Below are 25,898 nucleotides of genomic sequence, written 5' to 3'. Positions count from 1 at the left end.
CCCAGCACAATGGAAAAGCTGACACTGGATCTGAAGGAGAAGGTTCAGGAGGTGGATACACTGTTCAATAGAGGTTTAAGTACAAGCTGGGTGAAAAGTATTGATGGCTAGATACAGTGTGTTGCCCTAGGGGACACTTTTTTCTTGACTGTTGAAAATAGCATCAGTGCTGACTGCAGCTGAAGCATCATTTCTTGTAAATGACTTCAATCATAACAGAATTAGTGTAACCACAGCTTCACAGTGGGTAAGGTTATGTGTGTCATTCAGGAGGCTCCTCCTGAGCATTCAGTAACTCTTCATGCTTAAATTAACCACGTTCTCTGAACATTTACAGTTCTGTGAATCAGCTCTATTCATTAGCAAGTGTTTTGCAGCTGCAGCAGGGTAAATAAATTAACCTACTCTGAAAGTGACCATGTGTTTCAGTCTTTAAGAAGAGAGGAAGCCTCAGTCTTGCTGCCTGTGGTCATAGGAGTGTTGCGCTGGAGCAGGGCTGGCTAGTGTCCCAGAAGGACCCTGCTGCACAGTTCCCACCCTGGGACAGAGTCCCCCAGGATCCTGTGGGTGACACAGCCATGCTGCAAATGATACCATTTTAAAGCTATCTGTTCCCACTAACCAAATACTGCAGTCTCTTCAGAAAAGAGACTTAGGTCTGCTCAGCTCTGCTCCTGAGCATGGCTCAAATTCTTCTGTAATCCTTTATCGGATTGACTATTTACTTCACTTTCCAGCCACAGGCAGGAGTGAAAAGGTCACAGGAAAGAGCTGGGAAGCGGGGGAGGGACTGGAAACACCACTCTTCACATACTGTTTAGCACGGAGGATTAAAATCACTGCACTGTTATGTTTCTATTGATTTAGGTGCAGAATCCCGCAGATTCCCTATTTGACCTTGCTGGTACTTTATTAAACAGAGGATGAGAGATTTCACAGCTAGAATTACTGTAGAAATCTTCAGGAGACTTCTAATATGGCCCTTAGATGTGACAGAGTCCTTAAGTCAGTGCATACAGGTAAGCAAACATTTTAGAGAACCCTTCATTACCTCTTACAGAGGGCAAGTCAGAGTGACATCGTGAACACACATACTGTGGGTAGGGATTTCTTAACTGCTTTGGACCAAGCTACATACACCTGCTAGAGAAAGAATCTGCCTGGCCACTGCATTATTGTATTGGGGGGGGGGGGGGAAGGGGGGGAGAAAAGCTGAGAAGGAAAGGAAGGAGAAGAAGAATAAGGCAGGTGAAAAAATACATAGCTTAAAATACAAGCCTGTTTTGTCTCCTGTTTCCTGAAGAGACGTTTTATACAATTCTGATGTTCTTGTCCTTATTTACAGTTTTGATTATATATTTTTCCGAGCTAGCCCACATTTACATTTCATATGAAAGACAACATGAAGGCATTTAGGAGGGAGTATATGGATTATTTCTGCTAAACTTACTCTAAAGCAATAAAAGGGAGAAAGAAACTAGGTTTGTTTCTGCCAGGAAGAAAATGAAATGGGCTCAATCCTTATGCCTTTCATTCCCTGCCTCTCAGATAGAAGCCCCTTACTGCATATCTAGGTCTAGTTTTGTTTGGTTTTGCCAGGGGTAGCGGAGAGCTTTCTAAGCTACGTTGTGCTTGTTCTACTACTAATGTGGTAAAGTGGACACTCATTTATACAGCAAGGCAAGAGTCATTAGTTTGGGGCCTAAAGGATTTAAAGGTACTACAGTGTGGGGCTGGGAAAAGAGGACAGGGAAAGGTGTAACAATCTCTGCTGACAGCAGTTTGGCAGCCTTCAATCTACAAAGACACTTTTTTTCCCCCAGTTTAACTTCTTAAAGCTATTCACATTCAGGTAATTTTGCTCTTTGCTCCTCTTTCTTATCTGCTACTTAACACAGCGTTCACTGCTTCCCCAGTTTATATCCTTGCAGCTGCTGTGGGAAAATGCATAATTCAGCAACTAATTCCAGCTTTAGAATGAAGCAGAAATGCTGTCCGCTAATCTCAGCCAGGGATGGCTGACAAGGGAATGGAGACTGCTAGGCAAAGCCAATCCAAAGAACATTTTCAGGGAAGCATGACAGTAAAGGATCATGTGATACTGTCTGTATGTTCTTTCTTTTTCCCTTTCTCACAGTGTCGAGTGCACTGTGAGTGATCCTTAGTCATGTTTGAGGAGGTAGCCTATTTATTCAAAGGAAACATCAACTACCTAAGAGCTGATTCTATAAATGACTTAACAAATTATTCAGGGAGGAACACTATATAACACGTACTCAGTGTTTTGTAAAAGTGGATTTAGCTTAAAAGGAATGTGAATTACAGCCAAGGGGGAGACCTTTTATCTTCCAAACTCTAAAGATGACTTCATTTACTGCTTACAGTTACTGTAAGCACTGTAGATCTGTGCTGATAGAGTACATTTCTGTGAAAGACTCTGCCTTCTTTTAAGTGATTTGGTTCAGCTGGTTTTCTAAGTTTTTCATGGATTTCAGGAAATGCTTGAGGGAGGGCAGAACCACTTAATCATAATACAGGTGATATTTTGCCACATTGGGCATCTCAGTCATTTACAGTTACAGCGTTGTGGGGCACAGATTTTGCCTTTTGTGAGCAGTTGGAAACCCAGTAGTGCCTTCACTATCTTCTACAAACAGCAGTTAAAAACAGTCTGATACTTTAACTTCATTTGAATGAAGTTTAGCCATTAGAAATTATAGCTACAAGTCTATAGGCTTATGCTTTCTCGATATTGTCACAGATTCTTTCAAAACATCACATCTACGCTCTGTAGATCACCAGGAATCTGGGACTTCTTTCTGAAGTCTAAAGTTGCCTGCACCTTTGCCATTTTGTATATGCCGATGTAAAGAGAGAACTAAGCCATCCTTCCCCCAGTGCATCATAGTGACACGGTGTTCACAGACCTTTCAAGTGTGAGAATGGCATTTCTGGACAGTTTTATTTTTCCCTGCTGACATTCATGTGGTTTGTTATGTCCAACAGGAGCCTCTGCTTGCTTACAGCCTTGTGCCTTTTAATAGAAATAAGGCAAGGAGAGTTGGTGCAATTAGCTCAGCCAATGGTTCAATTCTCTTTCAAATACTATGCAGCACTCTATTCTTAACACACTGTTCCTGCTCTCATGGATTTAGAAGAAGAGAGCTAGATTTCTGGGCAGATTCATCCTGAGGACATTTTCTACTCACTTTCATCTTTCTGTTTTAAGCTTTTTGGGCAGGAATCCTCTGTCTGTTTGGACTAGCACAGGCTAGTTCAGTAGGGGAGAAAGCGGGACCACATGGAAATCTGTCTGCACTTACACACTCAGTAAGCAGTTCATCAACAGAATAGGTACCCAGAACCTTTAAAACTAAAACCAGACATGCTACTTTTTTTTAAAACTTTCACAATAAAATTTATTATGTTAATGTCATTAAAAATATTATAAAATAATAAAATATTCTGCTTGGCAGAAAAATTATGCCAGGGTTTTAAAACCCCAGATTTGTGCAAATAGTTTTTGTAAACATAAGAAGTCAAGTGTTCAAGTTCCATCCCAAAATACAGTAAATTGCTACAAAAATAAGTTTGCTCACTGTCAAACATGGTTAAAAACCCAGGAAGCTGGATTTCTTCACGCATCTCTCACACGTCCCTATACAGTTAATGCTGTACTTATATCTGAAATGGGAAGGATTTCAGATAGTCCTTTAAAACAGGATTGAGGGGAATCTGGTTCAAGTTCTCTCTTCCAAAAGTCTTCACAATGCTTTTCCGGCAGAGCTCCTGCAGGGGCTGCATGCGGACTTTGCGCAGGGGGGTAACCAGTACCTTCCTCGGGGAGCTTAGGTAATGTTCCAGCAGCTTAAAAAGACAGTCAAAAGTCTCTTTGCTGCCATCCAGGCTGAAATGCCCAGCCTGAAAGTTTATCCGGATGCTGGTGGGCCCAGTCGCAGTCTTAACACTGATGGCAAAAAAGCAATTCTTCTGTGTGCTGTCCCTGATGAGGAAGGTGCCCTCAGGCTCAGACTTCAGCTTCTCATGGGCAGCACTGACAGTCAGAGGTCCCCAGTAGAAGCCACAGGCTTCCAGTAGGCTGCTGGCTCGAGTGATGCTACTGAAATCCGCTTGCGAGCGAAAGGTTCGGAAGTGAGTGTTGCTCTGTGCCTGCACAGTGCCAGGCCGGCCTGGGCCCTGGTAGCTTCGAGCCTGTGAACGATCCTGTGCTGGAGGGTCAAGTAGACACCTTGGGTCTGCTGCAACTGCATTATCTGCTGACACCTTGCTGTGCGCTACCATCCTACAGCCTAGACCAGCGGATGCGGTCTTCCATAGCGTCAGTGGCTACGGCAGGGCAGCTTTCCAGCAGCCAATCTGAAATACCAAAGAAACACAGTGTGAGATCCCCAGAGAAAAGTGGCTACAATCTCTGAATGACCAAGTCTTCCATTCATATGCCTCCCACCCATTATAAAATAATGAAATATTCATTTGCCAATTCACACTGGGCAAAAAAACTGACAGGAGTAGGAGAGATGGCAAAGTCCAAAGCTCCAAAAATATTTAGCAAGAATCATTAACAGCTACAGAAGATAACACAGTTTCTCTGCTATGAGCCCATGAAAGCGTACTGGGACCTGGAGCGAGTCAAACAACATCAATGAGCAGTTTTCTTGTATACACTATCAGGTTCTCAAGTATTTTAGGTAACAGAGCAAGGTTTTACAACTGAGTTAGCAATTTCTCATCACCTCTCTTTCCCTTCCTCAATATCAACTTGATGTCACAACTCAGTCAACATTGTTATTTGGTGCACTGTGTGAAAAAGAGAAAGCGGGTGAAGGAAATGTAAACTCTGCAGCAGGGTCTGGCCCTGAATAACTGGGGAACAGGATAAGGTGAATAGGTGCCATTGTGTGACTGGAGTGTAATTTGGAAGGGCAGCCTGTACCACTGCCAGTTTACACAGTAATCCTAAAACTACTTTCCTCTCGACTGTTAACCTGAGGCTCAGCCATAAAACGCAATTTCCCATTCCCCTAACTTTCCCTTGGGATGGCAATGCTACAACCTCACTAGCTTACACAAGTCAACCTCTATGAACCCTTAAAGCATTACTCCTCAGTCTCTCTCTCTTTTTTTTGTATTACATGCACTTTAAGTGGCCCAATCTAAATTACTTCCTATTGATATATCTTTCAGCATGAGGGACTAAATTCATCCCTCGTGTTACTTCAAAGGAATTAGCAGTGCTGCACCAGGAATGAGTTTGGCCTGAAATGTCTACCTCTGACAGTGTGGTTCAATACATCTCCGCTGACTGCCTTGACCTTACTGGCAAGCATAGATTTTAGGATTTATCCCTACAGTCAGATATAGATCTGCAGCAGCAGCTTGTTGAGAAACCTTGAAGTGTTCTCAGAAATGAATCCCTCAGCCATCTTACGTTTCAGGGTAACACGCTAATGAGGATTTCAGAGAAAGCACACAGCTGGATTCCTGTCTGTGCTAATTTAACAGCTTAATGTTTGGTTTCATTTAGGTCATCTTACCTCCTGAAACAGCAAAAAGGGCTGTAAAACCCTTATGCTGGCAAATAACTTAGCAGGCTGAAAGCAGCACTGGGCTTTCTTTACACAGCCGAAGGAAACTGATGTCAGTTTTTCCAATTACTGGGCCAGGATTATTACTCACTATTTAAGTTAACAAAAATTAAATTTCATGGCACGCTGGTGAGAAATAACCACAAAACCCGCGATCTCGAACTCGCAGGGCTCCCTAGCGGGAACCGTCCGTAGCCAAGGAGTTTGCAGTGCCTTTCCTAAGGGCACAGAGCAAACTCGGGGCACGCCAGTCTTCAGAGCCTGACAGCCAGCGCCGCTAGGCGATACCGGGGTGCTTCTCTCCTCCGGGGCAGAACCCGGCACGGTGCCCACCCGCCAGCTCGCTCCGGGCCGGGGCTGCGTGGGGCCCTGCTGGGGAGGGTGCGGGTCCTTGGAGAAGGGTGCCGTGCAAAGCTCGCTGCGTGCTCACTTTGGTGTTGTTCTCGCCGTTTTATACCGAGCACGACAGCTCCGTCTTGAACGCGGACATTGAGCCAAAGGGGGGGGGGGGGGGAACAGAACCAAAAAAACCCAAAAAGACACCACCCCCCCCCCCAAAGCCACCAGGCTCGGCACGGCTCCCTGGCCGTGCCTCCGCAGTCCTCCCTCTGTAACCGCGGCGCGGGAGCGCTGGGCTCGCGAGAACCCCGCGGGGAAGAGCTCTCCCTCCCTTACCTTCGCCCGGCGGCTACTCCTGGCCCCGGCGGCCGGCTGAGCATCCTCGGCGCGGGGGCCGTGCCTGGCGCCGCATGAGCCGAGGCTCCCGCGGGCGGGCGGGCGGCACCTCCAGTGCTCTGGGCCCGCTCATCCCTGCCGCTTTGTATTTAACGCGGCGGCGCTTTTCTGCGCGGCGGCTCCTCCCCTGCCTTCTCCGAAAACACGTGGCCGCAGCTTCACTTTCACTTTCCGAGCGAGTTACGGATGAACCGAGCCGAGCTCAGCCCTCCCCTGCCCGCGGCTCCCGGCACCCGAGGAGCTCGCTTAGGGCTGCTAGTGCTGGGGAACGCCGGCGGTAGGGTTGCTGCGCTCGGCTCGGCTCCGCCCCGCCCCGCGTGTCCCCGTCTTCGGTTCACCCCATGTCTTCTGTCCGACTAAACCAGTGGTTGCGCTTTCTTTTCTTTTCCCCAGACAGCGCCAGCAATGCTGTGGTGCGCAAGGCGCCCCTGGGTAGCGGCAGGCAGCTGCTGTAGGGTCAGGCTGGCTCGGCTGCCTGGGAAGCCCAAGCGCAGGAGTGCTCCGAGGCCAAAGGGAGGCGAGGGAACCCTAGAGGTAGGTGATGGACAGGGCTCTGACTTGGCAGCTAGCTCAAAACCTGGGGGGGAAAAAACGGCAAGAAAAGCGAGCAAGTAGGGACGTGGGAACACGTGGGAAGTGTTAACTTGAAGATAGCTGCTGTCCTCAAAGCTAAAAGGTCAGCATGGACAGAACAGGTGAGAGAATCTAATATGTAACTTAAACGTCTGAGAAGGGGAGTAAATTTAGACAGTAATTTTAAAGTGAGAAAAGCATTCAGAGAAATCTGTGGTGCTTCCACAGAGAGGACTGTGCAGACACTACCCTGGGATTTGAGTTCTCAAAGCAGAATTTCCCTGGGGTTTTCTACAGGGTAATCAGATTTAAAAGTAACTGTTCAAATCCCCAGCTGTATTTATAAACTTTGTCAGAAGCTGGTGCAGGAGGCTTGAGATGCTGTTCTGCTCACCCAGAGGGAGGTTTGAAACATCAAATACCAAACTAGTGTCTTATGTCCTCTCTTAAGTGGGTGATTCCTAAAGTAGTAACCAGTATCTGTCTACAACACCAAGAAGTTGTTCTTCCGATTATTCCTTATCTCTTTGGAAGCCAAGTGGCCCTATCAGCGCCTTGCACAGTTAATTCATCTGCTCAGGCATGTGCAAAAATACAGAAACTCCGTGAAGAATCCCACTGACTCTTGCATCTGCAATGACTACACTTATGTACTTCTTCCAGAGCACATGTGGTCAGGGGCATGCAGTATGACATGCGGGTTTTGCAGCTAGAATGCTTCCTTACTGGGAGCAGGGAAAGGATGTTTTTCCCCTTGCAGTCAACAGCGCTTGTGACAAGGAAACGTTTCTGTCAAATTCTGCAGGGGACAGAAGCTGGGAAGCACTTGGGAGTTGTCCTTTGGGATGAAGTTGAGGGAATGTATTTCCTGCTTTGAGACTGAATATTCTTTCCAAAATCCAGTGTGGTCACAGACTGAGTTAACCTGATGGCAATACAGTGCCTTATTGATGTGCAGCCAGTGGACAACAGGTCAACCTGGAAATTCCTGATGATGCTACCAAAATCTATTGCTTATGGTCTGTCATGTGACAGTATAGTTGTCATGAATTTGGAGAAACAGAGCTTGCCATTGATTTTAAGACCTGGCACAGAGATTCACTTTGTACTCAGAATCCTCTTTCAAACAATTTCTGAGCAACTGAGCTTAAGCCAAGGTTTGGCATAAGCAGCTGTGGAAGCTCACCTGCTTTTCTGTGTAAAACAAAAACATGGGGGAATGGTGGAACTGAAACTTGCTTTTGAATTTGAACCTGCAATAGTGGAGAAATGTTTTGCCAGTATTTGCTTTGGCGTAGTGTGCTCCATGCAGCAAGGAGATTCAGTGTCTGTTTTGTATAAGGCATTGTTCTTGTTCAGGCAGGTTGTACAACCAGGCCTTGCCCTTAACAGCTTAAACTGTACTTAGTCAAGACAAAGACTCCTTCCTCCTTGCCACCCCTCCAAAGAAAAGAGATAATAAAGTGCTTAACTGTGTCACAAGAAGGTAAATCTGAGACAAAAGTGCAGCTCAGATCCTCTAACTCCTCACCTAGACTCTGAGGGCCCTGCCAAGCTACCTTCTGCTACTGCTGGCTCCTGCCATCATTGTGGCTTTAAGAAGTGGAGCAGCATGGCTGTAATGCACCACAGTGGTAGGAGTGTTTCTCAGATGAGATGGAGGTTGGCTGCAGCTTGCTGTAGGTGTGCCAGGAAAGCTGTTCCACTCTCACATAGTTTTTAATTCTGTAAGTTCACAGGGGAAAGAAAGATCCTTCAGGTGCACGTGCAGCCTGTCAGCAGTGTGCTGAGCAGTGCAGCTGACAAACAGCCTGTCCAAAAAGTCTTCTTCATTGAGCAGGAATATGGTAATAACACTTAGTTGCAAGACGTCAGAGCTTGGCAGGGCTTGGATGGGTAGGTGAGCTCCCAGCACTGAGGAGAGCATTGCAGTGAGCCTGCCAGCTCACACACCAGCAGCCAAGTGCTGCTGCCTGCAAGAGCTTGATACTGGCTCTATGTGAATCACAGGGAGAGTGGTCCAGTTTAGCCATAAGCTGCTTAAAAAGGCTTGCCCAGAAGAAGTGGTTGTCAGTCATAATATGTGAAGGAGACTTGTACAGTGAGTAAAGATTTTGTGATAGTTAGAGCTGGGGTTTTAGACTTGAGGGTCCCACAAGTTGAGCTTTCTTGGGAAATCTTCAATTTTACCACTGATGTTTACTTTTGCAACCCCCATTCCCATCCTTCTCTTTCCTTTCTTACCTCCTCTCCCTCTACTAAAAATCCCCATAGCCTGGGCCTTGGGAAGAGCTCCATGCCCTCAGGGTTGGGTGACACAAGGTGACCCTAACCATTAGAGGGCAGAGCATAAAGCTGGAGCTGGTGTGGAGCTCTTGGGCAGAGCACCCATCGAAGGGGGACTCTAGGAACAACTGAAGGTGAAAGCTCTGCTGCCAGTTCAGGGGATTCTGTCACTCAGTTTAATGAGTGTTTACTGCTTATTGCAAGGTGAATTAGACTTAGAGTCTGTGTGGTAAGTAAAGCCTTCCTGTGAAATGCCTTTTTCTCTCATCTTTGCAAAGTACCATTTCCCGTGGAGAAACAAACTGTCTTCCCTGCTGATGGTCTTGGAAAAGAAAGGCAAGGTCTGGAGGGAAAGAAAACAGTTGGGAGGCATTATACGGTACCCCCTTCTCCCATGTAAATGATTTGATCTGAAGGGCTGTATCAGTAAATCTCCAAAGCCTAGGATAAAGAACAAACTCAGCTTTTGTTAAAAACAGAAGTCCGTACCTTTATTTTTTAAACATTGGCTTGGAAGATGATGGAAAATTCAGAGGAATCATTAGGCATTTGGGCAGCAGGAGCACAGCTTACTGGCTAGAAAGAGGGCAAAGACTCAAGGGAAACTGTTTAGAGAGAGAACACTGGGAATATGGATGCCAGGAAAGGTCTGCCGGAAGGCAGCAAGGGAAAAAACATGGTTCTGAAGATAGGAGAGTGCTGTATCTGTTGGGGATAAAGGAGGCAATTGCCTGTTGGTTAGTTTGTTTTCCAGAAACCACACTCTTGGTGCTACTAGCAGCAATGTAATGCATGGAGAGCTTCCCTTATGCTCCAAGCCTCTCCTCACCCAGTGAAACCACCAAGAGGGAGGAGGTTGTGATAGCACGTATGGTATTCCCCAGTATAAATTCCCTTATGGGGCACTCCACACCTTGCTGAATTCATTCCACTTGCAGGGACAGTCCTATGGAAACAAATAAATAAATCAAAAATCTTGAGGCTTGACAGTCAGCAGGCGTTCCCCATTTAGCTTTTGCCTGATTTTTGAGAACAGAAGCAGACACTGATTCTGTTATGAACCTGGATTAACTGGCAGGCCAATGTGTCTGTGGAATAGAGCACTGTTTAGAATTTGGTATAGTAAGTGGATGATCAGTGTGGGAATTAATAGGGAATTGCTGTTTCCTTGTAGGAACAGTAAATAAGGTCACATATTTTATTATTAGTGCTTTGAGTTAGAGCCTCTCTTGTGCTGATACTGTAAATGGTAGCTCTTACGTGAAAGTGCTCATTACCTAAAATGAGCAAACCAGCAACACCATCTATAGAGAAGGGGAACTGAAGCACAGAGATTCAGTGATTTGCTTAAGTCAGAGAGTGATACAATCTGCAGAAGGGCTAGGAAGGGAACATAATTCAGGTCTTCAGAGCCCCATACTAGAAACTTAACCACAACACCATCCTTCCTGTTTTAGTGGGTTTTGTTTTCTTCTCCAGAATCTGAATTTTCATTTAAACGAAACCCCTGAAATGGGAATTTTTTTGATTTTGCAAGTAAATTAGACATCACACTGCTTTTGAGTCTGCTTTCAGATGCACTGAAACCAGCAGCACTGAGAGATGTGAACCTCTGTCACCCATTTTAACTAAGGTATTAAGGTCAAAGTCTGAAATATTTAAATAGGAAGTGCCCCAAAGATGTAACTATCATGACTTGACATTTCCTTACACATCTCTTTGTCCATACTATCCACACTATAATTTTCTAAGAGATAATAAAAGTAGACCTGATGAATACAGCTCATCTTATTCTTTTAGTCATTTACTTCCAGGTAAAATGGTTATAAAATGACTCACTTTACACTGATATTAATTACCATTGAAGAATGATGTGTGTATGGCACAGTTATCACAGCATACACAAGTCATGTTGCCAAGAACAAAATCAATTTTGAGATGCCACCAATTTTTAATCAAGTGTTGATAAACATTATGCCTATACCTAGACAAGGGCTAGTCAGTCACTACAGAATTAGTAATTCCTGTCTGAACTGGAATTTGTGCTGTTCTGCAGATAAGGTGCACGTCGGATCCCATCCAGCAAGGATATTTGTGATTTTTATCTTCTAAAAAGGATCTCTTTGAGTATTAGTTGTGAGAAAGTGCATGTCTACTGGCTAGGATGAAAAGCTGTGGTGTTTGGAAGTAGATTAAGCTTATCTGTGTACTAAAACTGAGTAAAAGTTGAGCCTCTCTCTCCCCTGAAGTGCCTTTCATTAGTCCACATTGTTTAAAATATATCTCTGTAAGAGATACAAACTCTTAAAATAAGTAATAACTGTCTGAGGCTGTGAGGAAGGCTTCTTTCTAAACTGGCTATTATGGAATTGTTTATTCTTCTGTCACAGGTAATTCTGGTTTCCTTGAGCCCAGACTAAATGGACCCTGCCTGATGTTCAGTGGAAGTTCTTTTCTTGATATTACTTAAGTCAAATCAAGATTCACATCAGTCTCATTAATTCAAATGCTGAACAATTAAGCATATAAAATGTGGTTTGGGTTTTCTGCATTTCACTAGTTTAGACATCCTTCTTGGTAATTAGTTGAGTGAAAAGAAACAAAAAAGGAAAGCGTGAAATTGTTGGTAAAAGCATTGTGAAAGAGCAGCCTGCTTTCATACGAATGAGGAATCTGTGTTGCTTGGGTAGGGGGATGAGTGTGTGTGTGCGCATACTCTACAACTGATGGAGGAACTTTGGATCCCTAAAAATAATGTTGGTGTTAATTACAGAGGTAGCTGGCTGCCATTCATACAGGGAAACTGCTGCTATAAATACTGAACTGGATATTTTAAAGCAGAACTATATGAAGGTAGTTTGGCTTCCAGATACACTTACTGGACCACAGAGGTTTCACTGCTGGATGGATGAGCATAGACCTTGAATTTCAGAACCAACTGCTAATTTTACTTCAGTCTGGCTACCACAGTACCAGAGTGATCCTTTCCAAACTCAGCCAGGAGAGATCTCTGGTCCCTTTCTATTGCCTCCATCACTGCCCCAGTGGCTCTTTCTCTTGGTGTCACATTCTCTGTTTCTTCAGTTTTCTGTTCTCATGTCTCCAAGCCCATGAAGGAGTGTGGTAACACTGCACAGGGAAAATCAGCCAAGGCACTGAACTGTGCTGTGTGTTTTGGAGTTGAGCTTACTGCTTGCACATGCAGCTAGAGTCCTGATGCAGTTATATAGCCATATAATATGGGAAACAGATGCTGGCTATAAAGAGAGAACAGGGGAGTTCATAAGCTTTGGGGAGCAAAACATAAATTCATAATCCCGAAAGACCTCCAGTGCATCTTTATTACTATTTTAATGGTATCTTTACCCTCTGCTTTTATGGTTTCCTATACTTACAGGCATTTTTTACCACTTCTTTTTGTTTTCAGTGCCTGTTTAGATTGTGTCCTGCATGGTTTACAAGACCTGCATACAAAATCTGCATTTGCTGCTGCAGATGTTGGTGCCTGTTCTGGTGCTCCCACAATTCCATCTATTCAAACCACATGCAAATGCTGAACTTCTGCTGAAGTAATTCAAAGATGGTGAAATCAGTTTTTGATGCATTTCATTCATGGCCATAATCAGCTCATGAGGAGATTGTTATGGTTGGGGTGACTCAAATATTCCCTTGCCTTTGGGTTTTTGTCTACAGAAATGGCTTAAAATTAATTCTTAATATGGTCAAACTGGCCCAGATCTCAGTTGTGTTTCCTTGAATGTAGAAAGACTCAATGGTCCAAGCTAAAGTTTTTCATCTAGATGGACAATCGTATTTCACAATGCACTGAGACACTTGGTTGAGACCCTGAGATGACTTGGTTGGATTTTTAATACTTGAACTTACGGAGCTCAGACCTGGGTAAACTACTATTAATACTCAGCCTTGAGAAAACGTCTTTTGTGGGCACTCCTCCCGCATGATATGCTGACCTCCGTATTCCTACTGTGATTGTAATCTATGTTAACTGACAGATCCTTCTTACAGCTGCTGTCAAATCTCAAAATCATAAACCACCCAAACTCTTATGGTGATGGAATATATTAGGGTCTTGCAGTATCTAATAACTCCTATAACCAACAAATAGAAACTAGTGAATGTGCCTATCTTGTGCCACTGTACGAATAGATTCTATATAGATTTTATTATTCTCTTATGTCCTTGACTACTTAGGTAAAATATGTCTGCAAAGATCTAGGCAAGAAAAGGCTAATATGAATGTTAATTTCTCTGTTTTCGAAGTATTGAGAAATTAGCCAGACCTCTGTTCCTCCCCTGTCCCTGGAGGAAGGATGGGACCTGGTAGGTGGCCCAACAGTCTACTTCTGCATGCAAATATTAATTCCCCTTTTGGCAAGAAAAGGAAAGCAAAAAAAACCCTAACCTACCCACCATAATTGCTTTTGTGGAAAAAGAATTGGATTTTTTCCTTCATTCTCCCTCTCCAGATTTATTGCCAACCTCAGCCAATTTTACATGCGAACTCAAAAAGCTGTGTTCAGAATAGATTAGCTTCACCATATACCAGCTCCAGCAGAATTTCTAGGAATCAGGAGAATAAACTCTCAATTTCTGACACAAGATAGAAGTCCTTTAGATGTAGAATTGTTGGCATCTGTTGTTAAAGTGGTAAATTAGAAACATCATCTGGTGATATTAATGAAGCATTCTCTAATTTTAGAAAGATCTATATTAGTTAGATAAAGACCTCACCACACATGCTTTAGATTAATTAAGAAGAAATATTACATTATGTAAAATCAGTGCAGCTTAGCATGCAGGCCTTGATATCCCCTATCAGTAAATTAGGTAATTGAGAATATGAAAGTGGGAAGAGTGCCCAGCCTGAAGGATTTCCTTCTAGAGTTCTGGAGACATCCGACTGCATTGCTCTTGTTGGAAGGTTTGATGTCTGGGGTGACTCACTTTTTAAGGGTAGCTTTGTCTGCTGACACTGTGAGAAGTCCTGTTGTCTGTTGTCTTAAATTGAAAAGAAATGCCATGCTGTATTTCAATTGCAGATCTATTTCAGTTCATAATAACGTCAAAATACTGTCAAAGTGTCTGATAATGAGTCTAGTGGAAGCATTAGACTTAGTCACATACAGTAATTGAATTGAGCCTGCCACGGTGACCTTCAAAACCCTCTTGAATTTGACATGCAATGACCTCAAACCACATGATATTCTAATGCAAGTTTACTCACAAATAAAACCCTTTTGGTAAGGTGGCTACAGCTATTTGTATATGTAAACAATTTAGATTTGTAAATCTCTTTAGTTCTTTGTTCTCCTGTTTGGCTCTGTCTTATTCCATGATTTGGAGCATGGCCTGAGTAACCTCTCAATTTCTGCAGCAGTACCAGAACTGTCCATGACTTTCTCAGTTTGCTTCTAAACAGAAAGATCTGTATATTCCTGATATTACAGCCCATCCAACATAAATTAATGTGGCCTTAAGGTGATTGCTTATTTTAGTATGTATTTAGGACTGATGTTCCATAATTAGATTTCTCTGATCACCAGTTTAAACATTCAGATTAGTTGGCTGATAACTTGTCAAGAAAAAGTAGCTATAATGCTTCAAGTGTCAAGTATTGGGGATTTTTCCCTTAAGAACTTTTATAGGCAAACAGGTGGAATAAAGCACCTACTACAGTACTACCAAGAAATACCAATAAGCTGCTGACTCTGAATTTAAATACTGTGCCTCTCTCATTATTTCCAATATAAACAGGTTTACATCTCCTCTCCCTGAGTCTATAGGGATGAGTTAAAATACTAACAGGGCGTATGGATTTTCCAGTTAGTACCTTTCTCGTGTTCCTATGGTGCTGTGACTTTACACATGGCAAAGTGAAGCACTTACAGACAAGGTCCTTCATATCCTGAGAGGTTTGCTTGGCTTCAGAAGTCTGCCAAAGACTCATAATTTCTGGGTACATTAAAAATGCTCCAGTAGCTTCTCAAGGGCATGCTTACAGTACATGCTTTGGACAGGAGGAAATCTTTTGTGAGTTTAGGATTTTTTGCTGAAAGTTTGGCAGAAGCTTCATCAGAGCCCTTGAGAAGTTTTCCAGTAATAGCAGTATACAAACACAGTAACAGTACTGTGTTCTTAGGGGGTTTCTCAGGAATTTTGTTCTTTGTTGAGCAAAGTGAACATTTTGTTCTGTAGTATATATTGGTTCTTTAATATGATGGATGTGATACAAGAAATCTGGAGAGAGACTTTTTGCAAGGGCATGTAGTGATAGGAACAGGGAGGATGGTTTTAAGCTGACAGAGAGTAAATTTAGGTTGGATATAAATTCTTCCCTGTGAGGGTGCTGAGTCACTGGCACAGGGTGCCCAGAGAAAGCTGTGGCTGCCCCAACCCTGGCGGTGTTCAAAGTCAGGCTGGATGAGGCTTGGAGCAACCTGGTCTACCGGAAGGTGTCCCTGTGCATGGAACTGGATGAGCTTTAAGGTCCCTTCCAACCCAAACCATTCTATGATTCTATGACATGCTGTGGCTATAGGATGCAAATGGGACTTCATGTTAGACTTGATTTCTGCATCCAAAATGCTGCCAGTGGCAGCTGGGCTAAGATCTCCAAGAGGAGATTTTTTTATCAAGGAGATTTTTTATCAAAGGAGATTTTTATCAAAATGGAAAAGTCGACTTGCACCCAGCATAGAGTGGTGAGGTTCAGACCTCAGCTTTGCCGCTAAAAACAGCTTATTTTTGAAGAAATTAAAACCAAAGACATTTGAAGCTCACTTCTAGATACATTTATGTTACAAATTAGCTGAAAGGATACCCCATAAGTCCCTCCATCTTCCTCCCTTTGTTATGGCTTTTTATTCCTGTTATATTTTGTTCCTTCCTTCCTAGTGTCCCATTTTCCCCAGCACAGTCATTGACCACTGGGCCACAGGCTGGGAAGCCCAGGGCAGGCGTGTGCACTGTGCCTGTGGAGTAATGCAGAGGATCCCTGCACTGAGGCCTTCCAGGTAAAACAGCTTGCCTGCTTCAAGCACTGGAGAAGCCCCCATGTCCTCACTTCTTGCTTGCTCATGGGCTATAGTAAAAATTGCTCACCACTGAGAAGTCTGCAGTGTGGCATTCCAGCAGTAAGGTTTGTAGTGTTCTACACTTTTCTTCCTGTGTTTCTGTATGAAACTAAAGGAAAAACTTAGTCCAACACACACACGCAAGAGAATACATTTACTCTCAGTGGCTGCATTTACCATCAAAGTTGGTAGGCTTTCCTGAAATTGGTTTCTGATCCCCCTAAAAGACTGGGGGGGTTTCTTTTTTGTTTTCTTTTTTTCAGAAAAAAAATAATAAAGGTTAGTTTCAGGGAAACTGAACAACATACATGGAAACTAAAATATCAACTGTGCAAATTCAATGTGGTATCAAAAGTTTAATGCATGTGATCTGCCTCCAGTTCCCTGAATTCCAGTGAATTCCCAGTTTCCACTAGCGGGTGGCAGGCATATCTGAGTGTGGTTATTTTCTGTTCATTTTGTGCCAACATGTGGTTGTGGTGGTGGTAGAAGGGATGTGACTTGGGAGGCAGAGGGAAACACTAGACTTCAGTCTGGGGAGGTAAACTCATTGGTCTTTACGGTGCTGTGCTCACCGAGTTGTTTCAGATCACATATGAATCCTTTTCATGTGACAGACACACTGCATGAAATACCAAGAATGGTACAGCCTGCAAAGCTGTGGTAAACAGATCTTCTCTTGTGATTCATCCAGCATCCTTTCTATGCTTTGCATCTAATGATCTCTCAAACGTGTACTTGAAAGGCATGAATAAAGCTGAATCTGCTTTTAAAAATGAGCCACAGTGTTTTGTGTGGCAAAAAACCCGAAAAGTGATCCTGAGTGTTCAAAGCTGCCAACATGGATTGCCGAAGCAAGAATTAGCATCCTTGCAATTGCTGCTGGATGGAACTGGATATATTTACTGGCTATTTAGAAACAGCTTTGACAGCCTTCCCTCTATTTCATTCACACCTTACCTTTGAGACACGGAGTGTCACTGACAACTTCCCAGAAGTCCTGTGGCTGATTCTAATTTGCATAAATTTTTCTGTGTACTGGTATATGCAGAGAGAAGTGGGTCCAACTGAAGTATCATCTTTTCTTTATGTCTCTTCCCTTATCTCCTCCCAGCCTCCTTTTCCAGGGCTGGGAAAATATGATGGCATGCATGTGCAGGAAGAAGCAGGTTGGGAGGGTCTGTGTTGTGGCATTGTACTTGGGTTTACTATATCCAGGAGCACACCATGAATGGAGCAAGTCCTCATCACTGGGGATGCGGCAGCCATTTCTCTCTGCAAATGGGATTTTCCTGCAGTCATGGGGCTGTGCAGAGGCCCCATCACTGTTCCAGAGAATCCTTACCCTATTTCCTCTTCTGTTCTCCTAAGCAGCAGTTTGCAGTTCAGTACAGCACATACCACAACCTTCCTCCCACCTTGCACACTGCCACGTACGCTGCACTGATGTTATGTGGTTTACAAAGCCCAGAACTGAAAAATTGAACAATATCAGCTTTACATTAGCACATGTAACCTGAAATCTGCCCACTCCCACATTTGTGCACTGAATGACATGGGATTGCTGATGCATGATTTTAAGTCTTGCACAAAACTGGGGCAGAATTTGCAGGAAAAGAGAAGGAATGTCCTGCCTGAATTTTAAGGGCTGGAAATTGCAATTACAATTTTTAACATAGTTTTCTGTAGATAATTCTGTATTTTGCAAAGGAGGAAAGTATAAAAAGAAACTTTGTTATCATTATGGAATGGGGTTTTTTATACAAACTTATTATTGTTTCAATTAATTGCCAGAAAGATAATGTGCTGTATGTGGGAGAGCAGTACCTGTGTCCAGGAGCTGAATGCAGAGCTCACTGAGCTGAGGCAGGATAGGCTGACAGAACTGTGGTTTTCCACACCTTTTCTGCATCTTTGAGCTCCTGCCTTACTTAAGAGTAATGATGAGACACCAGAATTTCCCAAATTTTGAAGACAAGTAGTTTTGTGCTACCGTAAGTGTACACAGGTGTATATTTATTTTTTTTTTGGTAAGGTGTACAGGGGCAGAATGCTAGTTTCTAAACAGATACAGCACATCAACATAAAGCATGCATGCAGGCTCAAGTATGTCACAAATCAGAGTGGATGGAGAAAAGGTACCTTTGTATTGGAGGTAGAAGGGTAGATGGAGTGATATTTCTTCCATCTAAAATGAATATATAGACACCTTGTGAAAAACCATTGCTAAATATACGTGGCCTTTTGGAAAGTGTCCCTGTGCAAATGCATCCACAACATCTAGAGTGATAAAAATCATCTACTGAGCTGAGTCGAGTGGCATAGTTGAAGTGGAGCTGTAAATAAAAATGTAGGCGGTTTCCTGCTAAAACTCCCCTGCATGTCCAAGAACCTTCTGTGACTCAACTGCCAGCAGTCACTGGGAACTCAGTTCAGACACCCTTTACTACTTGGGTATTTTTACTTCTATTTTTGCACTTTATCAAGAGAACTCCATTCATCTCTGGGGGAACCAAACTGACCATATCACCCATCATTTTTTGTTGTCAATGATCTCACAGTAGACCAACAAGACTGTATTTCTTGTTAAGCTGTCTGATTATCAGTGACCTATGCCTGCTAAACAGTCTGCTTGGATCTTTGTTAGACCTTCATGTGAAAGTTTTTGGGACTTATATTAACACACTTTAACTGGGCTCTTACCTGCATCTCTCGGTGGCCTAAAAATTGACTTTTCCTTGTTTTCATTTCATGTGCAAGAAGACTCAGGAGTGACTGGGGAGTTTATTTTAAAGAGTGTGTGTGTGAATATGCGACTATGTATTTGCTTATAGTTTTCTACATTTTCTACTGTACTATTGTGCCTTCAAAGAATTAGCATTTTTGCAAAGATGAACTGAGGTTGAAGAAACTATGGTTTTGTTAAAATACAGAAATAGCAGTCACAGAATCAATCATAGAATGGTTTGTGTTGAAAGGAACCTTAAAGCTCATCCAGTTCCAACCCCCTGCCACAGGCAGGGACACCTTCCACTAGACCAGGTTGCTCCAAGCCCCGTAAAACCTGGCCTTGAACACTGCCAGGGATGGGGCAGCCACAGCTTCTCTGGGCACCCTGTGCCAGTGCCTCAGCACCTTCATATGAAGAAATTTTAGTATGTCTAGTAGTTTTTGGTCAGCAGCATCTAGAGTCTTACCTACCCTAGAATATTTTACGTACAAAGCTGTCAGATGTCATCTTACTCCTCTGGGCTCATAATTTTGGTACATTATTATTGTTATTACAGTAATTCTTTCCCTACTCCATTTTGAACCTGCCTCTCCATGTGAAAAGTTCTGTGCCCACATGGCTTTGAACTTGGCATTGTTAGTTAATAAAGCAGATTTGGGAGATTTCAGGTTCCCATGAGCTGTGTTAGAATGGGCTATTATTTATCTTATGTGACATTTATTCTGTTGCTCCTTTCTTTCCTCTTTCTTCATCTAGTGTGTCTCATCTCTTCCAGTTCACAGTCCTATTGCTTATTTTTTCCATCTGACTGTGCTCCCTCTGTGCTAGTCCTTGATAACTCCTTATTGGCTTCTTCCATTATACTGCTGGAATTTGTCTGCACCTGACCTTTCGCTGTGTGAAGAAATCCCAATGTCCCAGGTTTAAAATTTACTCTGCTCTTTGCTTTTTTTCTGCTTTCCAGCCTGATAATTTCTAACTGCTTCCTGTAATTTCTGTTGAATACCTCTTTTAGTTTCAAGATGCTATCTGTCATTTGCTTTCTTTCTCTCTCTGATATTAAGTATCCTTTGTACAGATTTTATTCTGAGAATTAAAGTCTATCTTCTCCTCCAGAGTTTTCAGTTTAGCATCTGAAAGTTATCTGTGGTTTCTTGTTAGTGAACTTCCTTTCCGGGAAGTTCAGCCTCCTTGTATTTTGACTCAGGTCATAACATCAAAGTAGAAGCTTTTTTTTTTTCTTGCAAATTCCCATAACTGCCCACCTTTCTTCTCTTTTCTCTTCCTCAGTCCTCTCCAGTACTATACAGGGCAGTGCTATGTGGTGCATCAGCTTCATGAAAGCCAAGTTACTTTCCTTTAGACCAGTCCTCTTTTGCTGCTCTTAACAGCTGTGAATGCTGGAAGATTTGTTAGGTTTTGAAATCCTCCATTTGAAAAGCAGGAGACAGAGTTTTTACAAGTGCACCCAAGGAGGGGATACCCAAGGAGCTGGTGCCAGGAAGGAGCTCAGATTATTGCAGAAGCCAAAGGAACCCAGTGGCTGGCACTGGGGGACCTGACACTAGGGAGTGAGGTAAAAGGCAGGGACAGTGCAGGGGGTGCCTGAGTGTTAACGGATCAGAAGATCTGGTGTGATTCCAGGCAGGCAGAAAGGGAAGGTCTAGATAGGATATGTAGCCCAGGGTTGGGTCATGGAAGGGATGCTCTGGTGTGGGAGGCTGGATGTTTTTATTTTGTGAGCAAAAGGCAGCTCTATAGAGAAGGCAGAGGTTTTGAAATGGGTTTGGAGAAGAAGTGGAGTAAAGAATGTGGAGGACTCCAGGTCCAAGGAGTGGAGGGACTGAGAGCAATGGGTGGAAGTGTTGCAGATGTGCTATGGATAAGGGGAATCAAAAACAGGAGGTGCTGGGGATCACCATCTAGCAGAGCTGGTGGACTGAGATCCTGGTTTGGGGACTGAGGACACACAGTGACCCGTCACATCCCTCTCCTCCCAGTGGGCTGCTGTAACCCTCCAAGCCCATCTTTTCTGTCAGAAATACGGTGGTATGTATTACACCAGTACAGTTCCAGGGAGAAGGCTTAACTTTAGGTCTTAACTTTTAGATCTTGTACCGACACTAAATGATAGTTTTATTTCACCAGGTGACCAGAACTCTCCTCCTCCTCCTCACCCACGCACTCTTTTTAGAAGCATATTAGTACTTCAGGAAAATGACTGGGCTACGTGGGAGGCAACTCCTGTACCCCCCAGACAGGGAGTGGCTGCTGAGACCTGACCTTCTGAGAAGAGCTCACCAGAATGACCAGCGAGGTGGGCTAAGAGGCAGGGCCCCAGCTGCTGCAGGGCTGCAGCTGCCAGCATGCCTGCGAGGGGACACTGCTGCATGTGTGACAGCACAACCTTGCTCACGTCAGCCAGGGAAAGTGTTACAGCCCTATTGGTCATGGTGAGTCATTTGCACCTTCTGCTTCATCTGGCATGAACTTCATTTTAAGTTACTCTAGTGCATCATTATTTTCAATATCTCCTACACCAGAAGCTGGAGCCACAGAGGAGAAAATAATTACATTTACCAGAACCTGTCATTAAAATTGGCAGCTAGTTTTATTTCTCACTAGAAATAAAAAATCAGATTTTGAACAGGACTGACAAGCGCCATTCAAGTCCTCACACTAGTAAAACACTATTCATCAAAACTAATAAACAAATATAATTCGCAGGTATTCAAATGCACCTGCCTGCACTTTTCTTCTATGTGAACAAATTGAGCAAGGAAACAGTATCTGGGGGTCAAATTCAATTAACCATGTAAAACAGGAATTTACCAGAAGACTAACCAGCCAGTTTTGATTTCAAGAGAAATTTGTGTCATTCTTTTGTCTTAAAGTAACACAGTGTGCAACTTAACACTGAGCATTAGCTTTAAATGTGCTTCCGTACACCACCACCTTGGATTACATCCATGGTTTTGGTCTCACCCATATTGTGAGGTTGCCAGTGGCTCTTGTGGCCATCCAGATTGAATAATTTAATAATTAGATAACCGTGCCCTAAACTCCTGGACCAGTCAGATGACATGTCCTGCCTTCAAATACACACCTTTGTGGTAGCTTGGAAAACTTCCCACCAGGAGTCTACCTCAATGTCTTCCCTGTTCTTTTTTTTTTCTTGTACATGTATTACAGGGACAGGTTTCATAGGAACTTGCACTCAGCTATTCAAAGGAATTAGGAGCAAAAGCTTCTTTACTTGCACACTGTGCTTGTAAGGTATAACTGCAAGGGCTTTCTGCCAAAACAGAAAAGCCACACTGAGAAATAAGGGAAACAAAGATTGCCAGAACAACACTCAGTTTGAATTGTGTCTATTTATATTTCCATCTCTTGTTTGTAGGAAGTTCTGTTTTTATCTATAACCCTATGCAAGTTCCTATAAAAGTCAGTTTAATTTTAGTATTACTCAATTTCCAAAGAAACCATTTGGGTTTGTGTTTAGAAAACTTACTGCCAAGCCCCCTCTGCTGGACGGCAAAATCATGGTTTAATCCCTGCATGCTGAAGACTTCTAGTAAAAGCATTCCAGCATATTACTGCTCAAGTAATTACAGGCTCAGAGTTCCAAACATCGTTACTATCTTTCTGTTATTATTTATTGTTATCCGTCACGAGTTGATCTTTAGAAAAGAGTCAGCATGATCGCTGCAAATGTGAAAGTATTCAGTCAATCTGTTGAAAATTCTTGCTGTCATCTGGTTATTTTATCATCCAGGTTATTTTCAGTAGTGTCTATTCTAGCTTGAGCAATAAATTAGCACATGGATTTAAGCCCTGCTGTGAAACAGACTGTTTGGTGATCTAATTAGTTAGGCTAAAAGCCACAACATTGAGCATTGCCCTACAGAGTTTTGATGTTTCTAAGATAAAGTGTTGGGCCCATTTATGGTTCTCTGTGGTGCACATTGAGAGCCGAGTTTCCCTGAAAGGAGATCCAAAGCAGCCAGTATGCCATGCAAGCAGCCAGTAAGGAACTGTTGCCTACAGACTCGTGTCTGAGGCTTTTCCCCCTCATGAGCTGTTCAAAAATTGGTCTTCGAAGAATGGCAGTCCTTTAAAAATGGAGCAAGCCAGGAGAGCATTGCTGGGGCAGCTGATAGTGCATAGAAGACCTCTTCAGTGTGTGGACAAGTGAGCTTTGTGTTCCTGCTTGGCAAGAGGGCAGGCAAACTTTGGTTCCTCATTTTCTGGAAGGTCTCTTGACTACTAAGTAGAGGTCTCTCCTTTTTGAAAGGGAAGGAGGAGTATTTGTTAGCCAAGGAGGAGTATTTGTTAGCCAAGAGAGGCTTGGAGATTTACAGCTAGAGCACTTACCTGTGAGTGGGAAACACTAGATTCTGGTGCCTTCTCTGAGTGCAGTTACATATTGTACGTTAAGCAATTATTAGATAAAGTACGTAAGTGGTATGTGAAGCTGATCCAGAATTCTGTGGCTCACCTCTCAAATCAGTGCCCCAATCTCAAGGCTTAAAGGCAAGTCCTGTTCTTTCTGTAGGTGAATGGCTCTTGAATGCCTCTCTTTGAGCTGAAGCAAGTTCATGAGAAGACCAGAGAATGTTTCCTTCTATAGGCTTATGGTGAGGTCATCATTTCAAAGTGAGCTTGACAAGCATGTCCTTGAGTCCCTTTATGCAGGAGGGAAACTGAGCCTGAATTTCTCTCATTTAAACCTTAAATGCCCACATTCCCACAAATGCCGTCACTGGTAAACTGTTGGGTAAAACTGATGAGGTTGAAAAGGTGATGGTATCCCTTTAAAGAAAATGTCTCTAATGAAGTCCCTGAAGGGCTGAGAACTATTTCAAAGCCCTAGTATTTCATTTAGCTTGAAAAAATAGTGACAGTTTTCCCATAAAACTCAAATTCTTGCAGAACTGAGAAAAGAAAAAACACACTGAATTGGTGTTTTCTCTTAAAAAAATAATTTTTAAAGTAACTATATTTCAGCTGAAAATGTGAACTAATTAAAGTTTCCTAGAATATACTGCAATATAGCATGTATCCTGATGAGCTTAAATGAGTATTCCCCATGTTTGGAATTGATGCCCAACCTCTTCACTCACAAGACAGAGAGTAGTCTCAGTTTTTGTGCATGCAACATTTTGTGACTATGCAACATTTCCTGTCTGCTTTGCTGAAAAAAATGCCTCCCAGGTTTAAGTCATCTGTTGCTTTAGAATTGCAGCACAATAGAGTTCCCTTTCCTTCTGAAGGAGAAGGTTTTAATGCAGGGCCTGTGCTCACTGAAGAAAAAAGGAAGGAAGCAGTAAGTACTTAAGTCCCAAGCAGTGGGTAATCAGACAGCTCTGCAACCAGGGGAGCACTCCTTCCTCCTGAGGCATTTGGCCAAATTAGATAAATTTCAGAATTTTATAGATCCGCAATCTAGACATCTCATCCCACCTTCACAGGAATCTTGTGCTTCTATGATTAGAGCTAACCTGCTTCCACAGAGGTCAAACAGTAGCCAGCCAAGATGTAGCCCTTGGAGAAGGGAGAAGGGAAGGAGAAGGGAGGCAGAAGCTCCTTTCTCCCTGAGTGGGACAGAAGACCAGATCTGACCCAGGATACAACTTGCCACTTTTCAGAAGCCTTTTTGTTCAAATCCTATTCGTTTCTTACCTTCTGAAATGCACAGTCTGCCCATTTATGCAGAGCCGCAACACAAAGATAGAACTTCAGAGCTATTAAGTTGAGGTGCTGTATAGTCAGGCTTTTACAGATAATGAAAACCAGTGAAATGAAAGCAATAATGGAAACTTGTTCTTCAGTACGTGCCTGCATGAGAAATGGCTACCAGGAAAGAGAAAAGCATTGCTCCTAAGTGTTCTGCCTATAACTTTACTGATGTAACAACAAAGAAACAGTACACACTTTCCTGCTCACATACCAGGAATTTCATGAGGCTTAATGCAAGATTACAGACCAGAAACTGCAGTTAGAGATCATTGCAAAACTGCAAACTGCTTTGAACTCTAGAACAGAAACTTAAACTTTCCCCACAGTTTAGGAGTGAGAACTTTATGGCAGTGCTGCTTTTATGACAAGTACTCTACAAACGTTATCAGTTTGCACTACTCCACAGCTGTGTGACAAAGATTGCAGAAGTACTGGTGGAGGAAGCTCTATTGTTTTAGAGCTGGGCAGTCTTTAGAATAAATGTATCTATCTGTTTTACAGATCAGAGGATGACTGAAAAAGATTCTCTAAGTACTTTCAGTTATGTTTCTTTGTCTGGAATTTCTGCTCTCCCCAGCCAATCGTGTGTGCAGCCATTATCCAGGGTACTTCAATGACATTTATAAGAAACAGAAGGGAAAGTAGCCAGAAGCAAAAGGCACATTCACTGAATACTGCCAGCTTTGAGTAAATTGTGGCACTATTTAAATGAACACTCCTCTAACTGAATTTTAGATATTTTCTTGATAAGGACTGTTCCTCCCAGCCTTTATTTTGCAAGTCTGTTTACAACCATTACTCAGGCTGATGCAAAAGAAGGTTTAAAGTCTGTAGCATGTCTCAGAAGGCTCTGTGTACCATTAGAACAGGGCCTAAGTCAGAAGAATCAGCAGGGTGATACCAAGCAGTGCTGGTTTTATAGGTAGTATATACTGTAATTTAATGGGGCCAGCCACAGTATTTTATGAGCTCTATCCACATTACATATGCTGAATATAACCTATATACCCGAATGTTTAATTTTACCAGTCAGCAGAACTGTGACTGGGGCCAACCCAGCTGCATTTGAAAAACATCTGCCATAAGCTATTAATTCCATCATCAATATGGTTAACTACTGTTAACCAACATGGA

General features: G+C 43.0%; 2 protein-coding genes across 5 annotated transcripts in view; one reads left to right on the top strand and one right to left on the bottom strand.

Moving 5' to 3' along the window:
* Positions 1 to 25,898, top strand: part of RMI2 (RecQ mediated genome instability 2) — a 50,055-nt gene that overhangs the window by 12,716 nt on the left and 11,441 nt on the right. The window contains exons 1-3 of one of the 4 annotated variants that reach the window (XM_061376080.1): positions 872 to 1,019; positions 6,735 to 7,036; positions 21,174 to 21,478. In XM_061376080.1, the coding sequence (XP_061232064.1) occupies positions 21,243 to 21,478 (236 nt within the window). In that variant the 5' untranslated portion in view covers positions 872 to 1,019; positions 6,735 to 7,036; positions 21,174 to 21,242. Of the gene's footprint in view, positions 1 to 871; positions 1,020 to 6,632; positions 7,037 to 21,173; positions 21,479 to 25,898 lie in introns of those variants that run through there. The other 3 variants (XM_061376081.1, XM_061376082.1, XM_061376079.1) reach the window with 3 other exon arrangements.
* On the bottom strand, positions 3,393 to 6,484 carry SOCS1 (suppressor of cytokine signaling 1). Its single transcript, XM_061376077.1, has 2 exons — positions 6,282 to 6,484; positions 3,393 to 4,377 (listed from the first exon to the last, which is right to left on the bottom strand). The coding sequence occupies exon 2, from the start codon at positions 4,300 to 4,302 to the stop codon at positions 3,679 to 3,681; it is 624 nt and encodes a 207-aa protein (XP_061232061.1). The 5' UTR covers positions 4,303 to 4,377; positions 6,282 to 6,484; the 3' UTR covers positions 3,393 to 3,678.

The sequence above is a fragment of the Neopsephotus bourkii genome, unplaced genomic scaffold (assembly GCF_033783945.1).
Source record: "Neopsephotus bourkii isolate Nb327-2 ecotype Australia unplaced genomic scaffold, CSIRO-AGI_Nbou_v1 NB_1706, whole genome shotgun sequence".
Classification (NCBI taxonomy): domain Eukaryota; kingdom Metazoa; phylum Chordata; class Aves; order Psittaciformes; family Psittacidae; genus Neopsephotus; species Neopsephotus bourkii.
Note: the sequence above shows the minus strand (reverse complement) of the source record. Positions and strands in the feature narration are given on the sequence as shown.